The sequence below is a fragment of the Mesoplodon densirostris genome, chromosome 2 (genome assembly GCF_025265405.1).
Source record: "Mesoplodon densirostris isolate mMesDen1 chromosome 2, mMesDen1 primary haplotype, whole genome shotgun sequence".
In the NCBI taxonomy this organism is placed as follows: Eukaryota; Metazoa; Chordata; class Mammalia; order Artiodactyla; family Ziphiidae; genus Mesoplodon; species Mesoplodon densirostris.
The window spans coordinates 18,413,763-18,435,956 of NC_082662.1; the positions used below are offsets into that span (position 1 = coordinate 18,413,763).

The 22,194-nt window shown below is 40.7% G+C and overlaps 1 protein-coding gene across 3 annotated transcripts in view; it reads left to right on the forward strand.

Moving 5' to 3' along the window:
- Positions 1 to 22,194, forward strand: part of ZBTB40 (zinc finger and BTB domain containing 40) — an 83,818-nt gene that overhangs the window by 41,688 nt on the left and 19,936 nt on the right. For 2 of the 3 annotated variants that reach the window (XM_060089125.1, XM_060089126.1), the window contains exons 4-11: positions 11,616 to 11,808; positions 12,410 to 12,567; positions 16,176 to 16,368; positions 18,103 to 18,239; positions 18,646 to 18,847; positions 19,207 to 19,340; positions 20,956 to 21,124; positions 21,410 to 21,877. In XM_060089125.1, the coding sequence (XP_059945108.1) occupies positions 11,616 to 11,808; positions 12,410 to 12,567; positions 16,176 to 16,368; positions 18,103 to 18,239; positions 18,646 to 18,847; positions 19,207 to 19,340; positions 20,956 to 21,124; positions 21,410 to 21,877 (1,654 nt within the window). The remainder of the gene's footprint in view (positions 1 to 11,615; positions 11,809 to 12,409; positions 12,568 to 16,175; positions 16,369 to 18,102; positions 18,240 to 18,645; positions 18,848 to 19,206; positions 19,341 to 20,955; positions 21,125 to 21,409; positions 21,878 to 22,194) is intronic. The other variant, XM_060089127.1, reaches the window with a different exon arrangement.

Here is a 22,194-nt window from a genome sequence, read left to right on the forward strand (position 1 = left end):
TGAAAACCTCAATTTCCTAATTTGTAAAATTTGGGAGTGTTATCACCTACATCATAGGGTCATTGTGAAATTAATTAAGATTTATGTAAAACTCACATTAAAACGCCAGGCACATAGAAGGAGCTCAGTAGGTGACTGATACATTAACTCAGTATTTTTAATTTTTTTTAATTTTATTTATTTATTTAATTTATTTATTTTTAACATCTCTATTGGAGTATAATTGCTTTACCATGGTGTGTTAGTTTCTGCTGTATAACAAAGTGAATCAGCTGTATGTATATATATATCCCCATATCACCTCCCTCTTGGGTCTCCCTCCCACCCTCTCTATCCCACCCCTCTAGGTGGTCACAGAGCACTGAGCTGATCTCCCTGTGCTATGTGGCAACTTCCCACTAGCTATCTGTTTTACATTTGGTAGTGTATATATGTCCATGCCACTCTCTTACTTCATCCCAGCCTACCCTTCCCCCTCCCTGTGTCCTCAAGTTCATTCTCTATGTCTGCATCTTTATTCCTGTCCTGCCCATAGGTTCTTCAGAACCTTTTTTTTTTTTTTTTTTTGCAGTACGTGGACCTCTCACTGTTGTGGCCTCTCCCGTTGCGGAGCACAGGCTCCGGATGCACAGGCTTAGCGGCCATGGCTCACGGGCCTAGCTGCTCCGTGGCATGTGGGATCTTCCCAGACCAGGGCACGAACCCTTGTCCCCTGCATCGGCAGGCGGACTCTCAACCACTGCGCCACCAGGGAACCCCAGAACCGTTTTTTTTTTTTTTTTAGATTCCATATCTATGTGTTACCATACAGTATTTGTTTTTCTCTTTTTGACTTACTTCACTCTGTATGACAGTCTCTAAGTCCATCCACCTCACTACAAATAACTCAATTTTGTTTCTTTTTATGGCTGAGTAATATTCCATTGTATATATGTGCCATATCTTCTTTATCCATTCATCTGTCGATGGACATTTAGGTTGCTTCCATGTCCTGACTATTGTAAATAGAGTTGCAATAACATTGTGGTGCATGTCTCTTTTTGAATTATGGTTTTCTCAGGGTATATGCCCAGTAGTGGGATTGCTGGGTCATATGGTAGTTCTGATTTTCGTTTTTTTTTTTTTTTTTTTTTTGCGGTATGCGGGCCTCTCACTGTTGTGGCCTCTCCCGTTGCGGAGCACAGGCTCCGGATGCGCAGGCCCAGCGGCCATGGCTCACGGGCCCAGCCGCTCCGCGGCATGTGGGATCTTCCCGGACCGGGGCACGAACCCGTATCCCCTGCATCGGCAGGCGGACTCTCAACCACTGCGCCACCAGGGAGGCCCTGATTTTAGTTTTTGAAGGAACCTCCATACTGTTCTCCATAGTGGCTGTATCAATTTACATTCCCACCAACAGTGCAAGAGGGTTTCCTTTTTTCCACACCCTCTCCAGCATTTATTGTTTGTAGATATTTTGATTATGGCCATTCTGAGCGGTGTGAGGTGATATCTCATTGCAGTTTTGATTTGCGTTTCTCTAATGATTAGTGATGTTGAGCATCCTTTCATGTGTTTGTTGGCAATCTGTATATCTCCTTTGGAGAAATGTCTATTTAGGTCTTCTGCCCATTTTGGGATTGGGTTATTTGTTTCTTTGATATTGAGCTGCATGAGCTGGTTGTATATTTGGGAGATTAATCCTTTGTCAGTTGCTTTGTTGGCAAATATTTTCTCCCATTCTGAGGGTTGTCTTTTCGTCTTGTTTGTGGTTTCCTTTGCTGTGCAAAAGCTTTAAAGTTTCATTAGGTCCCATTTGTTTATTTTTGTTTTTATTTCCATTACTCTAGGAGGTGGATCAAAAAGAATCTTGCTGTGATTTATGTCGTAGAGTGTTCGGCCTATGTTTTCCTCTAAGAGTTTTATAGTGTCTGGTCTTACATTTAGGTCTTTAATCCATTTTGAGTTTATTTTTGTGTATGGTATTAGGGGGTGTTCTAATTTCATTCTTTTACATGTAGCTGTCCAGTTTTCCCAGCACCACTTATTGAAAGGCTGTCTTTTCTCCATTGTGTGTTCTTGCCTCGTTTATCAAAGGTAAGGTGACCATATGTGTGTGGGTTTATCTCTGAGCTTTCTGTCTTGTTCCATTAATCTGTATTTCTGTTTTTGTGCCAGTACCATACTGTCTTGATTACTGTAGCTTTGTAGCATAGTCTGAAGTCAGGGAGCCTGATTCTTCCAGCTCCTTTTTTCTTTCTCAAGGTTGCTATGGCTATTTCAGGTCTTTTGTGTTTGCATACAAATTGTGAAATTTTTTGTTCTAGTTCTATGAAAAATGCCATTGGTAGTTTGATAGGGATTGCATTGGATTTGTAGATTGCTTTGGATAGTAGAATCATTTTCACAATGTTGATTCTTCCAATCCAAGAACATGGTATATCTCTCCATCTGTTTGTATCATCTTTAATTTCTTTCATCAGTGTCTTATAGTTATAGGTCTTTTGTCTCCTTAGGTAGATTTATTCCTAGGTATTTTATTCTTTTTGTTGCAGTGGTAAATGGGAGTGTTTCCTTAATTTCTCTTTCAGATTTTTCATCATTAGTGTATAGGAATGCAAGAGATTTCTGTGCACTAATTTTGTATCCTGCTTCTTTACCAAATTCATTGATTAGCTCTAGTAGTTTTCTGGTAGCATCTTTAGGATTCTCTATGTATAGTATCATGTCATCTGCAAACAGTGAAAGCTTTACTTCTTCTTTTCCAGTTTGGATTCCTTTTATTTCTTTTTCTTCTCTGATTGCTGTGGCTAAAACTTCCAAAACTATGTTGAATAATAGTGGTGAGAATGGATAACATTGTCTTGTTCCTGATCTTCGTGGAAATGATTTCAGGTTTTCATCATTGAGAACAATGCTGGCTGTGGGTTTCTCATATATGGCCTTTATTATGTTGATGTAAGTTCCCTCTATGCCTACTTTCTGGAGGGTTTTTTATCATAAATGGGTGTTGAATTTTGTCGAAAGACTTTTTGGCATCTTTTGAGATGATCGTATGATTTTTGTCCTTCAGTTTATTAATATGGCTTATGACATTGATTGATTTGCATATATTGAAGAATCCTTGCATTCCTTAGATAAACCCCACTTGGTCATGGTGTATGATCCTTTTAATGTGCTGTTGGATTCTGTTTGCTAGTATTTTGTTGAGGATTTTTGCATCTATGTTCATCAGTGATATTAGCCTATAATTTTCTTTTTTTGTGACATCTTTGTCTGGTTTTGGTATGAGGGTGATGGTGCCCTCGTAGAATGAGTTTGGGAGTGTTCCTCACTCTGCTCTATTTTGGAAGAGTTTGAGAAGGATAGGTGTCAGCTCTTCTCTAAATGTTTGATAGAATTCACCTGTGAAGCCATCTGGTCCTGGGCTTTTGTTTGTTGGAAGATTTTTAATCACAGTTTCAATTTCACTGCTTGTGATTGGTCTGTTTATATTTTCCGTTTCTTCCTGGTTCAGTCTCGGAAGGTTATGCTTTTCTAAGAATTTGTCCGTTTCTTCCAGGTTGTCCATTTTATTGGCATAGAGTTGCTTGTAGTAATCTCTCATGATCCTTTGTATTTCTGCAGTGTCAGTTGTTATTTCTCCTTTTTCATTTCTAATTCTGTTGATTTGAGACTTCTCCCTTTTTTTCTTGATGAGTCTGGCTAATGGTTTATCAATTTTGTTTATCTTCTCAAAGAACCAGCTTTTAGTTTTATTGATCTTTGCTATCATTTCCTTCATTTCTTTTTCATTTATTTCTGATCTGATCTTTATGATTTCTTTCCTTCTGCTAACTTTGGGGTTTTTTTGTTCTTCTTTCTCTAATTGCTTTAGGTGTAAGGTTAGGTTGTTTATTTGAGATGTTTCTTGTTTCTTGAGGTAGGGTTGTATTGCTATAAATTCCCTCTTAGAACTGCTTTTGCTGCATCCCATAGGTTTTGGGCCGTCATGTTTTCATTGTCATTTGTCTCTAGGTACTTTTTGATTTCCTCTTTGATTTCTTCAGTGATCTCTTGGTTATTTAGTAGTGTACTGTTTAGCCTCCATGTGTTTGTATTTTTTACAGATTTTCCCCTGTAATTGGTATCTAGTCTCATAGAGTTGTGGTCGGAAAAGATACTTGATACGATTCAATTTTCTTAATTTTACCAAGGCTTGATTTGTGACCCCAGATATGATCTATCCTGGAGAATGTTCCATGAGCACTTGAGAAGAAAGTGTATTCTGTTGTTTTTGGCTGAAATGTCCTATAAATATCAATTAAGTCCCTCTTGTTGAATGTGTCATTTAAAGCTTGTGTTTCCTTATTTATTTTCATTTTGGATGATCTGTCCATTGGTGAAAGTGGGGTGTTACTATTATTGTGTTACTGTTGATTTCCCCTTTTATGGCTGTTAGCATTTGCCTTATGTATTGAGGTGATCCTATGTTGAGTGCATAAATATTTACAATTGTTTTATCTTCATCTTGGATTGATCCCTTGATCATTATTATGTGTGTCCTCCTTTGTCTCTTGTAATGGTCTTTGTTTTAAAGTCTATTTTGTCTGATAAGAGGATTGCTACTCCAGCTTTATTTTGGTTTCCATTTGCATGGAATCTCTTTTTCCATCCCCTCACTTTCAGTCTGTATGTGTCTCTAGGTCTGAAGTGCATCTCTTGTAGACAATGTATGTACGGGTCTTGTTTTTGTATCCATTCAGCCAGTCTGTGTCTTTTGGTGGGAGCATTTAATCCATTTACATTTAAGGTAATTATTGATATGTATGTTCCTATTACCATTTTCTTAAATGTTTTGGGTTTGTTATTATAGGTCTTTTCCTTCTCTTGTGTTTCCTGCCTAGAGAAGTTCCTTAAGCATTTGTTGTAAAGCTGGTTTGGTGGTGCTGAACTCTCTCAGCTTTTGCTTGTCTGCAAAGGTTTTAATTTCTCCATCAAATCTGAATGAGATCCTTGCTGGGTAGAGTAATCTTGGTTGTAGTTTTTCCCTTTCATCACTTTAAATATGTCTTGCCACTTCCTTCTGGCTTGCAGAGTTTCTGCTGAAAGGTCAGCTGTTAACCTTATGGGGATTCCCTTGTATGTTATTTGTTGTTTTTCCCTTGCTGCTTTTAATATTTTTTCTTTGTATTTAATTTTTAATAGTTTGATGAATATGTGTCTTGGCGTGTTTCTCCTTGGATTTATCCTGTATGGGACTCTCTGTGCTTCCTGGGCTTGATTGACTATTTCCTTTCCCATATGGGAAGTTTTCAACTATAATCTTGTCAAATATTTTCTCGTCCCTTTCTTTTTCTCTTCTTCTTCTGGGACCCCTATAATTCGAATGTTGGTGCATTTAATGTTGCCCCAGAGGTCTCTGAGACTGTCCTCAATTCTTTTCATTCTTTTTTCTTTATTCTGCTCTGTGGTAGTTATTTCCACTATTTTATCTTCCATGTCACTTATCTGTTCTTCTGCCTCAGTTATTCTGCTATTGATCCCTTCTAGAGAATTTTTAATTTCATTTATTGTGTTGTTCATCATTGCTTTGGGCTCTTTAGTTCTTCTAGGTCCTTGTTAAACGTTTCTTCTATTTTCTCCATTGTATTTCCAAGATTTTGGATCAGTTTTACTATCATTACTGAATTCTTCTTCAGGTAGACTGCCTATTTCCTCTTCATTTGTTTGGTCTGGTGGTTTTTTACCTTGCTCCTTCATCTGCTGCGTGTTTCGCTGTCTTCTCATTTTGCTTAACTTACTCTGTTTGGGGTCTCCTTTTTGCAGGCTGCAGGTTCGTAGTTCTCGTTGTTTTTGGTGTCTGCCCCCAGTGGCTAAGGTTGGTTCAGTGGGTTGTGTAGGCTTCCTGGTGGAGGGGACTAGTGCCTGTGTTCTGGTGGGTGAAGCTGGATCTTTCTGGTGGGCAGGACCATGTCCGGTGGTGTGTTTTGGGGTGTCTGTGACCGTATTATGATTTTAGGCAGCCCCTCTGCTAATGGGTGGGGTTGTGTTCCTGTCTTGCTAGTTGTTTGGCATTGGGTGTCCAGCACTGTAGTTTGCTGGTCGTTGAGTGGAGCTGAGTCTTAGTGTTGAGATGGAGATCTCTGGGGGAGCTTTTGCCATTGCTATTACATGGGGCTGGGAGGTCTCTGGTGGACCAATATCCTGAACTCAGCTCTCCCACCTAAGAGGCTCAGGCCTGACACCCGGCTGGAGTACCAAGGCCCTGTCAGCCACATCGCTCAGAAGAAAAGAGAGAAAAAAAAGAAAGAAAGAAAAAAATAATAAAATAAAGTGATTAAAATTTAAAAAATATTATTAAAAATTAAAAGTCATTAAAAAAATCATTTTTAGACTCAGTGAGTCTTGAAACTCCTTTTTCACTTAATGCCTTATAATATCCTAGTGCTGTGGTCACTTACTCTGACATGAGACGGTTTGCTGTTGATGTTTAAGCTTAATTTGCAAGTCATGCTTTCAAATAGGTACCGTTACCCTTGGAAGTAGCTTCCTGAACTGCAGGTGTGGTGTCCCGTACAAAGCCATCAGTCTCTAGAACAGCAGTTCAGTATATATAAAAATGATGCACTTGTTAAAATGGTGGATTTGTTAAAATATACACCTCCAGACCGCATTTCCAGAGTCTGATTCTTACGTTGTGGTAGAGCTTGGGAATCTCCATCTGTAACAAGTTCCCCATGGACTGCTTTTTTGGTATCTCTAGACTACATTTTTTTTTTTCTAGCGGTATGTGGGCCTCTCACTGTTGTGGCCTCTCCCGTTGCGGAGCACAGGCTCCAGACGCGCAGGCTCAGCAGCCGTGGCTCACGGGCCCAGTCGCTCCGCGGCATATGGGATCTTCCCGGACCGGGGCATGAACCCGTGTCCCCTGCATCATCAGGTGGACTCTCAACCACTGCGCCACCAGGGAAGCCCTAGACTACATTTTGAGAAGCATTGCTGGAGAAGTTAATGGCTTAACAAAATTCTTAATGTATGATGGCAGATGTCACAGTGTCTATGCTGACAGATCTCAGTGTTTTGAGTAGCTGCTGAATACCCATTTCCCAAGTGTTATTCTTTGTTTTCTCCTTGATTCAGCAAATATTTACTGAGCAACTGGTATGTGCCAGGCATTGAGCTGGTTGCTAGGAAAATAAACATAAATAAGACTGGACCCCTATCCTTATAGAATGTCTTGACAGCAAAGAAATCCTGCCACGTATGTAATTTTGGGGAAGTGTATACAGAAGTCACCCAACTACAGGAATCCCCAAAAGACTTCAGTGTCAAATGTATTTATTAGAACTGTTCACTTGGAACATCATTCTGCATTTCAGCTACAGTTGTAAAGGTTGTTTGGGGGTTTTGTTTGTCACTGTTCTGTTTATACATCTTTAGCTCCCAGAGAGCTTTGAATGTTTTTTGTTGTTGTTGGCTGTTATTTGGTTCATCATCATAAATTAAAAAGATGGCTCAACGTTAACTATAATCTACACTTAGGTGTGTAATTTTGAGGCCTGTTAAGGCTTGTGAGTGATGTTCTGACTGAGATGGACCGGCCTGTTCCTTTTCTTAAAAACAGATATGAGGTATGTACCTGGCCTGGATTGCATTAAGGGAGGACATCATGAACCAGTGTCCTGATTATTTTCTTTCCTGAGATAAATGATGAAAGGTGGCAAAGCCATTCCCTGAGCAGTGATTGCAGCAATAGGAGAAGAACCTGGGCAGCTTGAATTGCGTGAAACCAAAACTGATTAAGGAGAAATCTCCTGGGTGCCGGGATGGGAAAGTGGCTTCCCCTTGTCTTTATCTCAGTGTAGTATCTCTTCCATTAGAAAAAGCTGATACCGACCTAAGAGGCTTCTCTGGCTGAGCTGAGTAAAAACCTGTATTTAAAGGCAAACTTATACTTTTTTCACCTTTTATGCTAGAACTTTTAATTGTCTACTTGCTTTATTCCTAGCCGTGTCCCTGCTTTTAATTAATTGTGTAGATAGCAAGGTGAGTGTTTGACTAGAGTAAGGAGATAACTTTTTCTACTATTGATTTCCTTGCTGTTTGATCCACTTTTCACCTAAAGTTCTAGACAGACTCCCAAAGCTGAAGACCTGGTAGCATCCTTTTTTCCTTCAACTTTGTTTCAAAGGCAAACAACAGTGAAGGCTCTTACGTGAATCTGATGTTTTTCATCTGTGTTACTACTTCAGAGGTTTGTCAAGATCTGTAGGTCTGTGTTTTGTGGACTGTGTTCACTGACACAGTATAGGGTAACCTTCTTGAGAAGTGAGTGGATAGGGTTCACTTTACAGGTCTATGAGAGATGAACTTAAGTTGTTTTTTTCAGATCTCCTCTCTGCTAATTATTAAATCTAAGATTTGCAGCTATAGCTAGAAGGGCTAGTGGTCTTATGGGAAGGGAATTTCATTGTTAAACAAACATTTATTAAGTACCTATTTTATACCAGTCTCTTCACTAATCAGTGAGACCAGGAGGAATGGTACAGATTGTCTAAATGCTACCCAGTGTTCAAGTGATGTTGATTCTAGTAAGTCCAATAAAATCCAGTGAAATGGATTTGGTTACACTCAAAGTTTGGGAGATGGAACTGGGTGAAAGGCGTGCCAGGTCATTGGAATGAGTTCAGTGTTTCATCCGGGTATTCTGCTCACTAGCCATGCAAACTTGGGCAAGTTACTTCAGCTCTCTGACTCTCCTTTAAGTAGTCTTAGTAATGCCTCCAGGATCTGATGTAAGGAGTAAAGTAGATGGCAAGTATGCACGGTATCTGGGATGGTATTGAGCTATTGTGGTCTGTCTCATTATTACCATTGCCTGGCCCTCAGCATTCAGGAAGGCATGCGCAAACAAGAATATAGTGTAACAAAGACAAATCCAAAGGCGGCAGTAGGCATATGGTTGGGAAAATAAGTAAATTCAATTAAAAGATCTGAGTGTAAGGGAAAGATTAAATGGTTTTTTCACATATAACAGAGGGAAAGAAAACTGTCCCATCTTTAAACATATTGACCTATATTTCACTCATAGATAAAAGTACTTTGAGTACTTCTGTGACCATGAATTGATACAAATTTATTGAAGTACCTTTAACTCTAAGAATCAAAGGAGTTCCAAATGTCTGGTTAGAGAATAAAACTCTGTTTTTGTCCACTTCTTAGAGTTCTGTTACGTGATAGCAATCAGTGAATTCCAGCCTGTTGCAATATGTGACACCCTTCTGTTTAGTCAGATCCCCTATTTCAGAAAAGGGCTCACTCCACTGTGGAGCCCCAGGCAGCTTAGGGGGCTGGTGGAGTAAGCTACAGCACTGGCTCTGGTACAGGTCCCCAGTAGGTACTGGAAGAAAGAGCAGAGAGCAGGGCTTTCCAGGCATCTGTCTGCTCCCTCCTGGCCCTTTCATCAACCTACCCCTGCTTCTCTTCCCAGATGGTCACCCTGGTGTCACTGCTGAGCAATGAAGTTAACAAATGTTTTAATTTCACTGCTGAGCAGTTCTGCAGAGGAGGGAACAGCAGAGAGGATAATGAGAAGCGCATCAGATGCCACCATTGATGGAAGCTTCTCTTCCCCACTGGCTCAAACGATAATGCCAGACAAATTGGATACTGAGAAATGTGGATCTGGGGTATTCGGAGAGCTTCGGGGGGAAGAAAACTGGCCTAGGATAGAATGAGATAGCTGTATGCTGTATCAGTTAAGTGCACAAGAGGGAGGGAGGGAGGGAGGATAGAAATGGAAAATAAAGAGGAAAAAACAGGTTTAAAACTAAGGGCGTTAGCAATAGTGGGTCTTTATAAGATACCTATTCCTGTGTTGAACAAATTAGTCTTAAAATTTAGCAGCTTAAAAGAACAAATGTTTATGACCTCACAGTTTCTGTGGGTCAGAAATCCAGGCATAGCTTACCTGAGTCCCTGGCTCAGGGTCCCTCACAGGGCTGTACTCAGGGTGTCAGCCTGCGCTGCAGACATGTCGAGGCTCAGCTGGTGAGTGTCTCTTTCTAAGCTCACTCACTGACTGTTGACCCAGGATGTGAGTTCCTTGCCACATGGGCCTCTCTATAGGGTACCTCTCAACATGGCACCTTGCATCCCATAGAAGAAAGACACTGAGGGAGTCCACACATGGGCAAGATGGAAGTCAGAGTAACCTAGCCTCACAAATGGTGTCCCATTACTTTTACCATATTCTTTTCCTTAGAAGCAAGTCATTAGGTTCAGCTCAAGGGCATGAAAACCTGGAGGCATACTGGGAACCTGAGGCTGCCTACCTCAGGTCCCTACTGCTGTCAGGGAAGAGGCATTCTAAAGAGATTTTAGGCCAACTAATAAAAGCAAGAAAGGATGAATAAATGTGACCAAAGAGAATTAAGCATTCAACTTACATTTTTATCTCATTTGTTTATTATTTTTAAAATAGAGACAAAATGAGTTTATCTTATGTTCATGGAAGTTACTTATTCCAGTAAAAACTTAATAAGGATTATTAAATTGTGTTTTATCTACGTTTACTTTTGGAGATGACCAAAATTCATAGGAACCTTTTTTTTAAGTTTAACTTAGCTCTCTGATCAGGAAACAAGCTAGAACAAACTCAAGAAACACAAAGTCTAGCTCATTTATAATTCTGTTTATTTGGGAGGAGAGAAGAAGATAAAGTCCCTCTAAACAACAATTTTAAACATATAATTACTGTCAGAATATATAATAACTATCTAGGTGAACTTTGCCAGTGTACATATTCAAGAGATGCTTTTGTGTTGTGTATGTGGCTGTGTGTGCATGTGTGTGTCTAGAAAACCTTTTTGCTCTCTAAAGACTCTCATGAGAAAACTATTTTCTTTTATAGTATTGACACTAAAAAACATCAGAGGTAAGTTGTGGTTTTGCCAAGTAGAAATATGAAGATTAGACATAAGACTATACTCATGAAATTAAGTTTCGATTACCAGATTTTTCCTTATTGCTGAGATAGAAATATTAATTCTGCCTTCCAGTTGGCATCCCTCCCATTTGTGTGAGAGATGCTCTGTCAGACCGAAGAAAGGAATGCTAATGTTGTTTTATTTTACCCCTGGAGTTGTTGATATTTTAATGCTCTAGGTTTTGAAAAGTCATGAAGGGAGTTGGGTTTTAGGCAAATGGTGCTGAGACCCCTGGAGGATAAGGCACATCTAACAAACACTGTGGCTCTGGATTGAGACAGAGTTCAGGATTAGTGCACTGGTTTTCAGGGTTGTCTTCATAAAGGTGATAGTTACAGCTATATGTGTGAGAGCTTTTCAAAAGGAGAGTATATAAAGTGAGAAAAAATAAAGAGTTGAAATCAGTCTTAGGTACTGCTTTTGCTTATGGATTTGGAAGTGAGGAAGGCAGAAAAAGAGTGGTCAGAAAGGTGAGTTCTTACCCAAAATGCTTTGGTGTCAAGAAGTCAGAGGAGAATTGTGCTGCAGAGGTGACAGTACCGTCAAATGCCATAGAAAGGTCAAGTAGGTGGGGATCAAACTGTTGAGGGCCCACTTGCCAAATCCAAGGAGCATGGAGTTCTTTTGGCTGGCTAATCTGTCTTTCTGGGCACTTGTGTTCTACAGACCGTAATGGGATGTCTTGTGGGTGAAGAAGGACAGTCAGCATTCCAGAGAATCCTGGATAAAGTAAGAAGTGCAAGCCTGGATGTTCAGACTGTCGTGTCCCTTTTGAGGCTGTTCCAAGATTCTAATCCTGTGGTAAAGACAGCACTGTTAGACAGACAGCCAGAGGCTGTAGAAGCAGTGCAGCCAAAAGGTACGAGAAACCTTATCCACCTGAGTGACTGAATTTTATTCTGGGAAGATGCTGTAAAGCTTGCTCCAGTGATACATTTCTTCAATGGCTTAGTTATTGTTAAAGTGATTTTCACATAAATTCTACCTGTAGTTCCAGAGACTGCATGTTAATATATACAAACTGATTTTGAGTCTTCATTTCTACCCCCTAGTTAACTAATCTGACACCTTTTAGTTGGAGAATACCATCAGTGTTCTCCTGCCCTTCAGAAAGCCACACATCCAAATCAGTGTTTTGGGTGCCCACCGTGAACTGGTTTGCTGACAGCACTTAAAGGCTGAAGTTTCTCTCATTTGAGTTAGACACAAAGCAGTGGCCTTGCCAACCAGAGGTTAACCTCTGGCTGGCTCTACAGCTTTGTGTTTCAACAGATACATGAAACATTTTTCCTTTCATAGAGTTTAAACAGAATAATAAAGTATTTTCCTCTCCAAAAAGAGATTCTGCATTTGGGTGCTCAGAATTGGCTGAGAATCACTTTACTATTCTGTTAGATCTCTCTTGACAAACCATGCTGTCATTTTCTTCAAATTGACGAGCTTCTCTCATTCGTCTCTAGCTCTTTCTCCCCCAGGGAGCACAGAGGAGGGAAAGACCTTGTCTGTTCTGTTACTAGAACACAAAGAGGACCTGATCCGGTGTGTAACACAGCTGAGACCTATTTTGGAGTTCCTGGAAACAGGCGAGGAGGAATTCCTGACTGGCTCTGAGAAAAGGGTAACCGTCGAGTATCTCTTCCTCCTTTCTGCAGCACTTTGTTTTAAACCTCTTTTGTGACACAGAGCACTTTTTACCTTGCAGTATTTCTTCACATACTACATAGTAAGCACCTTGAAGCTCAGGTTCATGCTTCATACCTCCGTGTATCCCCTGCACCAGCTTGCCTTGCATACTGTAGTCAGACATTACATCTTTAGATGCATGGATGGATGGCTATTCCTGCTCTGACTCCGTGGGATTTTGATATAAAACATTTGCCCCAAGAGTTAAAGTGTTTAGGCACATTTCTAATTGTTATGACACTTTTTACAGAAATGATACACTGTTCATCTTTAGAAAATTGGGAAAACAAGCAGAAAGAAAAAAGTCCAAATCTTCCACCATCTCACCACCCAGAAATGATCACTACTAACATTTTGGAACATGTGCTCCCACTTTTTCTCGTTTGAATCATCCTGGGATGGGATTATCATATAGCTTTGTAACTTTATTTTTTAATTGAATATATTGTGAATATATTTCCATACCTACATACGGATTTTGGTAGCTGCATTGTATTGTCTAATGGATATACCATAATTCATTAATTATTTGGGGGCATTTGTTTCTTAGTTATTGCTATTTAGTGTTTTGCTATTATAAATAATGTTACAGGGGAACATTTTACACACAAATCGTTGCATACTTCTCAGATTATTTTCTCAGGATAATTTCTAAGAAGTGATATTTTGGAATAGAAAGTAAAATTTTTCAAATGTTTGATATATATTGCCAAATTGCCCTTCAGGAAGGTTGTACCAATTTACACTCCCACCAGCCAGCTGCTAAAATCCTCATAAAACTGCTGGCATGACTCCTCAGGTCAAGTAGATAACTGTATTTGTTGGTGTTATTGATTTCAACTTTGTGCTAAAAATATTTTTATATCTGGAAGGAAGGAACAGGGACAGAGAACTTTTGTGGTATCGAACTGTGGGAAGCGGCTTAAACGTTCAGGAGAGAAAATGTTTAGAAACCACTGGTGTGATGGCTGAGTACTGGATTGATAGTGAGGACTGGATCCTAGATTTTCTTCTTCTCGATCTTATATTGCTCTTTTTTTCATATAAAATGGGAAAACCTTTAATCTCAAAATTATATTTTGCAAATTATGTTTTTAAAAGTTTAACTCCTTTGCACTTCTTGAGAAAGATAATATACGAACAGAGTAAGATTAAACCCCTGTTTTCTCCTTAGACTTCAGATTAAGCTTAATTTCAGGCCCTCAGTTTAAGTAAGTTGCTTATAGCTCTAGAAATATCTCATTCCTTGTTTAGTGATTTCATTCAATTACTCATTCAAACTTTTTCCTTATTAGCTGGATTGAATGTGTCCTTTGAACTGTTTCATTATCTTGATAAAATAGCATTTATAGGTAGAGCCCAAACTCAGCCCCATTCCCTGCAGCCAGGCAGACCATGCTGTCATTTTCTTCTGTCACTTTCAGTTTCCTTGACAGAAAGGGCTGAAGCAGAAAAACTTAAATTAGTTGTAAATCACAAAACCACTTCTTAGGATTGGGGTTCCGCCAGAGCTTCATTAGGCTACTCTTTCTCATGAAAATTGAAGGAAAATGATAAAGTAGGAGTGTAGAGGTGAATGTTGATCGCATAGGCACAGTGTTTTTACACCATGTGGAACATGCTCTCAGGCCTTTTGGAACTTTTTCTCTCTTATGGAATGATGCTAATCATAGGTACCATGGCCCTTCTGTAAACATACCTTGGGTTCTGGGGATAAATAGGCATTTTTTCACTTCAGGATTGGAAACAGATACAAAAATAGTAATTGCTATAGCTGCCATTTATTTATTGTTTACTGTGTGCCAAGTAGCGTGCTGAGGACCTTTAAAGCATTACTAAATCCTACCCTCGCAGCAACTTTATGAAGTTATGGTTAATACCCTAACTTTAAAGATGAAGAAACAGAAGCTAAGAATGGTAAGCAGTATACCCGAAGGCGCAGCTGCTTGGGGCCAGCACTGGAACCCAGACTTGTAAACAAAGCCCATCTCTTAACCACTGTGCATCCTGCTTCCTAATGATATCAATAACCACTATTATTTATTAACAGTCACATATGTCCTAGGAGTTATGTCGACTCTACAAATGGCAACTTCATTTTAGAGAACTGTCATACTGACAGTGCAAGAGCTGGTATTGTTATCTTCTTTTGCAGATGAGAAGAATAAGGTTTAAAGACTTCAATAACTTGCCCAAGGTCACACAGGCCATACATTTTAGCACTGGGTTTCAAACTAGGCCTGTCTGGCTTTAAAGTTCATACCGACTCTTTACAGTATCTGGCTGCCTCGTTTTGTATCAGGTTATTGTTTATGAGCTAAGAGATAGCACAGAAATCAGTACGGTTTTTAGATACAAGCCCTTAAGTTTTAAATTATGGCTCATTTAATAGAAATCTAATATATATTAGACCTTAAACAAAGAGAAAGACTATATTCTGTATGGACAAGGTATGTGACAACTTAATTTATAATATACACATGCCTTTCATATATGTAATATAGGTATTTCTTTTACGTATATAAAACCAATTTGGTTTTATAGCTAAATGTATTATTTTAAAACAGAAGTAATTTGATAATAGCATCCTCTGGCATGCTACCGTGACCATCTGCTTGACTCTTTCTCCGGAGAGCTGGCATTTTCCCAAAGGAAAGTTCAAAATTCAGTTACTGTGAACCTGTAGATTACATGTATTGAAATAATCCCCTGCATTATCCACAAGAGCCGAGTTATACATATTTAGTTGCAGTCCATTAAGGCTAGTTCTATTGTAATTGGAAAATATCTTTAAAATAACTGTCAGGTGTTTGATTTTTCAGCCTTTTGCTGGAGGCCTGTGCCCTCTTGACTCAGAAAACCCTCTAGCATACCAGGGAAGAACAAGCAGGTAGAACTGTGGGATGATGACTGGAGCTGGTGCATGTGGCCACTGGGGAGGAGAGGGCTAGATAATGAGGAATCCGCTAGAAAAATGATCCTGAAGTGCACTTTAAATCTATTATTTTGGAGGCCACAGACAAATGTATGAAGTATCTGGGTATTCAAATTGCAATGCAAATAAAGTAAAAGGAAGTAAAGTAATAGAATTGCTCTGAACTTGCAGCCTCTGCCACTGTCATGTACTTTACTGAACAGAGATGAAAAACACTGTAACTGTATTTCTTAATTGCCAGTCAGTTTTGCAATCTTAGTGTCTGAACAAACTCAGTCTAAAGCTTAGATGTAAGCTGCTTGCTCTATCATATAGGCCTAGCGTTAGAATATTTTCACAAAATGCAAACTGTCAGAGGCAAAGAATATGCACAGACCCGCAATTGAGAAAGAAAGATTTTCATGGAGCTGTTTGTTTGGAGAATGTTTTGGATTTTTATTGAAACAGAATAAGGAAGAGACTATGGCAAAACTAGCGCTAGAGACAAGCAGAAGAGGACCTGGCGTCGGGGCGGCTTGTAATGCTGTCTTGCTGGTCTTTCCAGTGGTGTGTCAGATGCATTTAGAATTTCCAGTAACTGGTGTCGGGTTGATTGCTTGCCACTGCAGGTGATTCTGAATTGCTGTGAAGGTGGAACACCCAAGGAGGCAATAGAAAATTTGTTGCACAGAATGGCTGAAGAGAAGACCCTGAGCGCTGAGAGTTTGGTAAAACTCCTTCAGGCTATGAAGATGACGTTCCCAAACTTGGGCCTTCTGCTGGAGAATTTGCAGAAATTAGCTGCTTTGCCGAGCACCACAGGTATTAGTTAATTATTGACTCTCTGGACTGGAACCACTCCTACAGAAAATTATAGCTTAAAACACCCTTTTGGCTCCTTGCTGGGGAGATAAGACAATGTTAAGAAAGGCCATTGTGAAAGAGAAACTAGCTGTCACAAATCAGTGATTCTCGATATCTCTGGAGTTAGGATCGGAAATCTAAGAATTTCTTCTCCGTTAAGCTCCCCCGTGATGTTCCCGTGGTTCAGGGTCTAAAAGTGTGGCTTTCCCGGGGCTGTCACGTGCCACCTGTGAACGCCTGTGGAGCAGATGGACGCACAGCGCTCACACGTGTGAGCAGCAGGAACTCAGGTCCTGACATCACCACTCCCACTGGAGTGCTGTTCGGTCCCAGCAGTGCCCAGAATTAACCACCTCTCGTGTCCAGCCAGTTTGGGACTATCCCTTAGAAAAACAACCCAACTCTAGCCAATCATCCCCCATCCCAGGACGTTTGAGAATGAAGTGGTTTTCAGAAGAAGCCTATTTGGGAAATGAGAGAACTTTCTAACTAGCTTGTAAGAATAATATGTACTTATACAAACTTGAACAGTTTAAAAAATAAAGAAGAAAACCTCAAATCCCACCACTTGATAATTTCAGTATTAACACATTGACATATTTTATCTATCACATTATTTTTACAATGTTGAGATACTCTACCATATTTTACCATTTCCCCCACTTATCAATATAACAAACATTCTCCTCCACATTTCAGAACACTCCCTAGAATTCTATTTTTTTAGGGCTATGTAGTTTCTATCATAGGTATACTTACGTTGTCTTACTCATGCCCTTGTCTAGGGGCACATGTAGCATAATGGTTAAGACTATCAAGATTACTGGGATTTGCATCCTGACTTCTTTGGTAGCTCTGTGACCCTGAGTAAGTGACTTAACCCTTCTGAACCTCATTGTCTCCTCTGTGAGATGTTGGTAAGAATGGTAACTTCCACCTTCATTTTTGTGGCTACTGTGAGATAATATATGTAAAGATGGAGCACAGTGCTCAGCACATAATACGCACTCAGTAAATATTAGTTGTTATCATCACAAGCTTCTCAGTGGCAAATATCTTTGTACACAGATTTTTTTTTTGCCTTCAGATCATTTCTTAAGGCTAGATTCCCAGAAGTGGAGTTACTGGGCCAGAGAGGAAAATAAATTTTTAAATATCTGCAAAGCTAAGGGGAATGCCTGATAGTTTTGATTTTTCTTTACTTTCAAATAAATATAACCTCTTAAAAGAAAGTAACTAACAGATTGGCTCAGAGGGCATATAAACAGAAGAACAATGGGTCAGCTTTGCTACCGCTGTCCTGACTCGTGCCTGCCTGTACTTTGGATCGCCGCGTGGATCCTTTACCTCAGGCCTGGTGGATAACATCCCTTGAATCTCTACATCTGCACCTCTTACAAGTGCAGCCTTCTAATTACCCCCTGGTTGAGCAATCACTAGTTTCTACCACTGGGCGCTAACTTTCAAAGTGTTGGTGGTTTTGTGACCCTGCAGCACTGAGTGATTAAGTGTAGACCAGAGGAGACGTGAGCACACATGTGTGAGGCCCCAAGCCACGAGCTGCACTTGTGCTCCAGAGGAGACAGAGCTCCTGTGCTGATCTGTTCTTCTGTCCGCATTTGTAACTCCCCTCATGTCGTGTAGAAAAGGCCTTAAGGAGGTTTTGTTGTTGTTTTGCTAATATCCTTACAGTCCAAGCAAGCCCTGATGATTATGGGATTGAACTATTGAGGCGGTATCACGAAAACCTCTCAGAGATTTTCACAGACAACCAGATGTTACAAAAAATGATCCCACATGTGAAGAATTTAGCCCCTGGAGAAAGAGAGGTAAGAGAGAGAGGGAGGAGGGGTGGGCAAAATTGAGAGAGAAGAAAAAAGATTAACATATATATTTTTTAATGTATTTCTATTTTATATAAACATGCACACACACAGCCATGTTGAGAAACGCTAAGGGGTCAGCAGAGAAGGAGATAGTAGGTGATTCAATTTCTAAGGCAGAGTGACAAGAAGGATAGTTGTAACTTCTGCAGTGATAAGGAAAAGCATTCAAAAGGAGGAATGAAGAAGCTTCTCGTGTATAAACATCTCTCAGGTTGAAAGAAGTGAAGGCTGTTGAAAAACTCCTCCCCAGAAATACGTTCACTACGACCCAGTGCTCAGACTTGCAGCTCTGCAGCTGGGCCAGTGGCTAGAAAGTCCCTTATGTGTATGTTTGTGCCGCATCTTGAAGGTCATGGAGAAGCTTGTGAAACGTGACTCTGGTTCAGGTGGTTTCAGTTCTTTGATGTCAGCAGCTCTAGAAGAGCAGACTCTCTCTGCAGCAGCCATTTGGCAACTGCTGCTGGTGGTTCAGGAGACAAAGGCCTGCCCATTGAACCTGCTCACGGAGGAAATACGAAGGGAGCCTGGCGCAGACGCTTTCTTCCGGGCAGGTAGGTTGCCTGGCCTCTGTGCTGGCTTTGCCCCCACCAGAGATTATTGTCAGTCTTTGCAGAAAACAGCTCTCTTACGGTAGTCTTCCACATCCTGACCAGTAGAAGTAAGGACTGGCAATTTTGTTCAAGGACATGGGAGTTTGTAAACCTTTCAAAGTAAAATGTGCAGCAATTCTTCTAAGCTTATATTAATTATACTCTGATTACAGTGATGTTTGCCATCTTCTTCACTCCCAACTCCGGGTGGGAGATAGATGAAGTATATTCTCATTATGAAGAACTGAGTTGAGAAAAGATGAAAGGGAAAAATGGTGCTCATAGTTTTACTAATGAGTTTTCAATCCCTCTTTGTTCAGTGATGACCCCAGAAAGTGCTGCCTTCGAAACCATCCTGAGGCATCACAGGTTGATCCTAGAGGCCATCCAGCAAAGGGCTGAACTCAAGTGCTTGGCCTCAGAGGAAGAGCGCCTGGCAGAGACTGTGAAAGAGGTGTGGTGGGGATAACAACACAGTGTTTGGGGGAGTTTTACAGCGTTGATGCCCGGTACTGTCTTCACTCCTAAGGGAGGAACCAGCTCCTTGGAGCACCTGCTGCGGGCAGGCCCAGGCTAAGCAGCACTTGTCATGCTTTTGCTCTTATAATCCTCCCAACTCTGGGTGACAGGTGATACCACCCACATTTTACAGATAAGGGAGCTTGTGCTCTGAGGGGTCAGTGATGTATCTAGGATGTACCAGCTAGTCAGCGAAGCAGCCAGGACTGGAACTCAGGTTCAAGTGACTCAAACCCAGATTTATTCCATTTGTTTAAATCTAGGAAAACTCAAAGGGAACCATGATACTCGTCTCTCACATGTTCTAAGAAGCAACTTTTTTCAGAGGAAGAAAAGTAAAATTGGTCTTATTACATGCTCTATTCTGGCTTCTAGAAAGAGCCAAAATAAACATAGAAAGAACAAAGGTTTTGCCCATATGGGATAACAAATAGTGCCAACTCATTTTCTGTAAGGCTTCTCACAGTGTGGCCAGCATCCCAGAAAAACCAGGTGGGGATTGCAGGGGGAATTCACGGATGTTCATCCCAGGATCATGTGCATCTTGAGTGGGAAAGAATTATAAAGGAACATAAAATTAAACTACAGATTCACCTGTCATGCTTTTTGATCCAAGTAGGCATGGGTGGTGTGTAGAAAGGCTGTCCTAACTCTGTCCACACAGGTGACAGCCCCACCTTGGTCTGACTCTCAGATGGGCAGAAGATGGCACACATTTCTGTGGGGCTTCAGAGGAGAGATTCGTCTGCTAGACTCTCTCCAGCGTGCCTCGCACTTCAGAGATGGGGCTTCTGCCGTTGATCAGTTTTAGCCTCGCTAATTAGTCTCAAGCCTGCCTCCAGGGACATCAGGTTTATTTAGATAGACTTGAAAAGAGCAGAAATAAAATATCTTCCAAAATGAAAATTCCATTTGGCCATCTGTGGATGGTTTAGCTTTATTTTCTCAGTGTACTGACTCTTTTCTGCTGATAGCTCTAAAATTCTGAGAGGATGGCTTTGAAATAATATTCTTGGCCTCTTTAAAGCCCCTATTTGAACCTTCTTTAAAAACCTGAGTTTCTTTATGAAAGAAAATGATGTTTAAAAGGGTACATCTAAGTATCTAAAAATGTGAAGCCAGTGATCATGCAGAATTACTTCCCAACATTGAAACAGTTATATATTATGAAAAATTATCTTGATCATCAAGACAGAAATGCCAACAACCAAGTCCTATAGCTTTCCAAGCATATAATACTAAGCTCTAGAAAAGTCCTTTGGGAGACTCCTGGTTTCTGAGAAGATACTTCTCACAGAAAATCCTCAGTGCTTCCTTGCTTGCACCTTTATATTTGCACATTTGTCTCATATGTGCCTCCTTGTTAAAATTTTGTTAATTTCCCTGCTCTTGGAGAAAGAGGGCTCTCTGCTATATTTATGGCACGAAATGTATACTTGTTACAGATGGAGCAATGCCTCCCTGAAATTAGCTTTGTTTTCTACGTTGAAAACCATGGAGAAAATCTGCTGATATTAACCGCAAACCTTTGTCTCACGGTATTCATTTAGATTCTGAGCATTTCCTCTGAGACAGCCAGCCCTGAAGCTTCCCTGAGAGCATTGCTGAGCAGAGCCATGGAAAAATCCATCTCGGCCATTGAAATATGTCAGCTCCTGTGCAGCATCCACAGATCTTTCCCAGGCCTGCAGCCTGTCATGCAGGAGTTGGCGTATGCCGGTAAGAAACAGGGTGGGTGGGGTCCTCTTAGGCCCCCAGGTTGTTTCCTTATTGGAGAGAAGAGGCGGCAGTTCATTTAAGAGTCCACCCATCGCTGCTTTATCTCATACGCTCTCAAATGCTTAGAAAAGTCACAGACATAGATGTACAATGATGCTATCTGTGTTTATCAGAGAGTAAAGATGACAGTCCCAAGTAGTCTCCATTCTCCCCTAAGAAGGAAAGTTGAAAGCAAAGTAGAAACATAGGAAATTCTCGGAGCCATCAGATCTCTCTCCTGTGCAGGTTTCCTTACTCAGGAAAAGGGAGAGAAGGAAAGGTGGATGGTGAGTAATAAATTTCACCTTGAAGCCAAGGACAAAGCGGATGGAAAGGCAGCTGAGCCAGCTGAAGAAAACTGCCAGCCTGGGAGACAGAACGGTCAAGGAGAGACTGGTTCCTTGCCAGAACAACAAGAGAAAGATACTTCTGCCTCCCCAGACTCTGCCAAGAAGAGCTTCGTCTGTAAGGCCTGCGACAAGAGCTTCCACTTCTACTGCCGCCTCAAGGTGCACATGAAGCGCTGTCGGGTGGCCAAGAGCAAACAGGTGCAGTGTAAGGAGTGTAACGAGACCAAGGACTCTAAGAAAGAGCTGGAGAAACATCAGCTGGAGGCCCATGGTACAGGTGGAGAGCCTGACGTCCCCAAGAAGAAGAAGAAGAGGCTTCCAGTGACCTGTGACCTCTGTGGAAGAGAATTTGCTCATGCCTCAGGTACATTCAAGAAGGCGAAGTAATAGAGGATGATAATTCAGATATTGTAGTTTGGATTCCAGGCCTTGCCTCCAGTATGCAATAAGGGCTGTGGAAAGGCTTAGAAAACAGAGCAGAGGAAAGGCTTAGAAAATAGGGCAGAGGCAGGGTAATGTTTTGAGAAGAGCATGAGCTTTGGAATCAGCTCCCTGAATTTTAATTTCCCCCTGTTAAATAGGCACCCTGATACCATCTACTTTTTTGAATTGCTATGAAGATTTAAGATAATACAGCTGAACACCTAGTACAGTGCCTTCAATAGAGTTAGTACTCAGTAA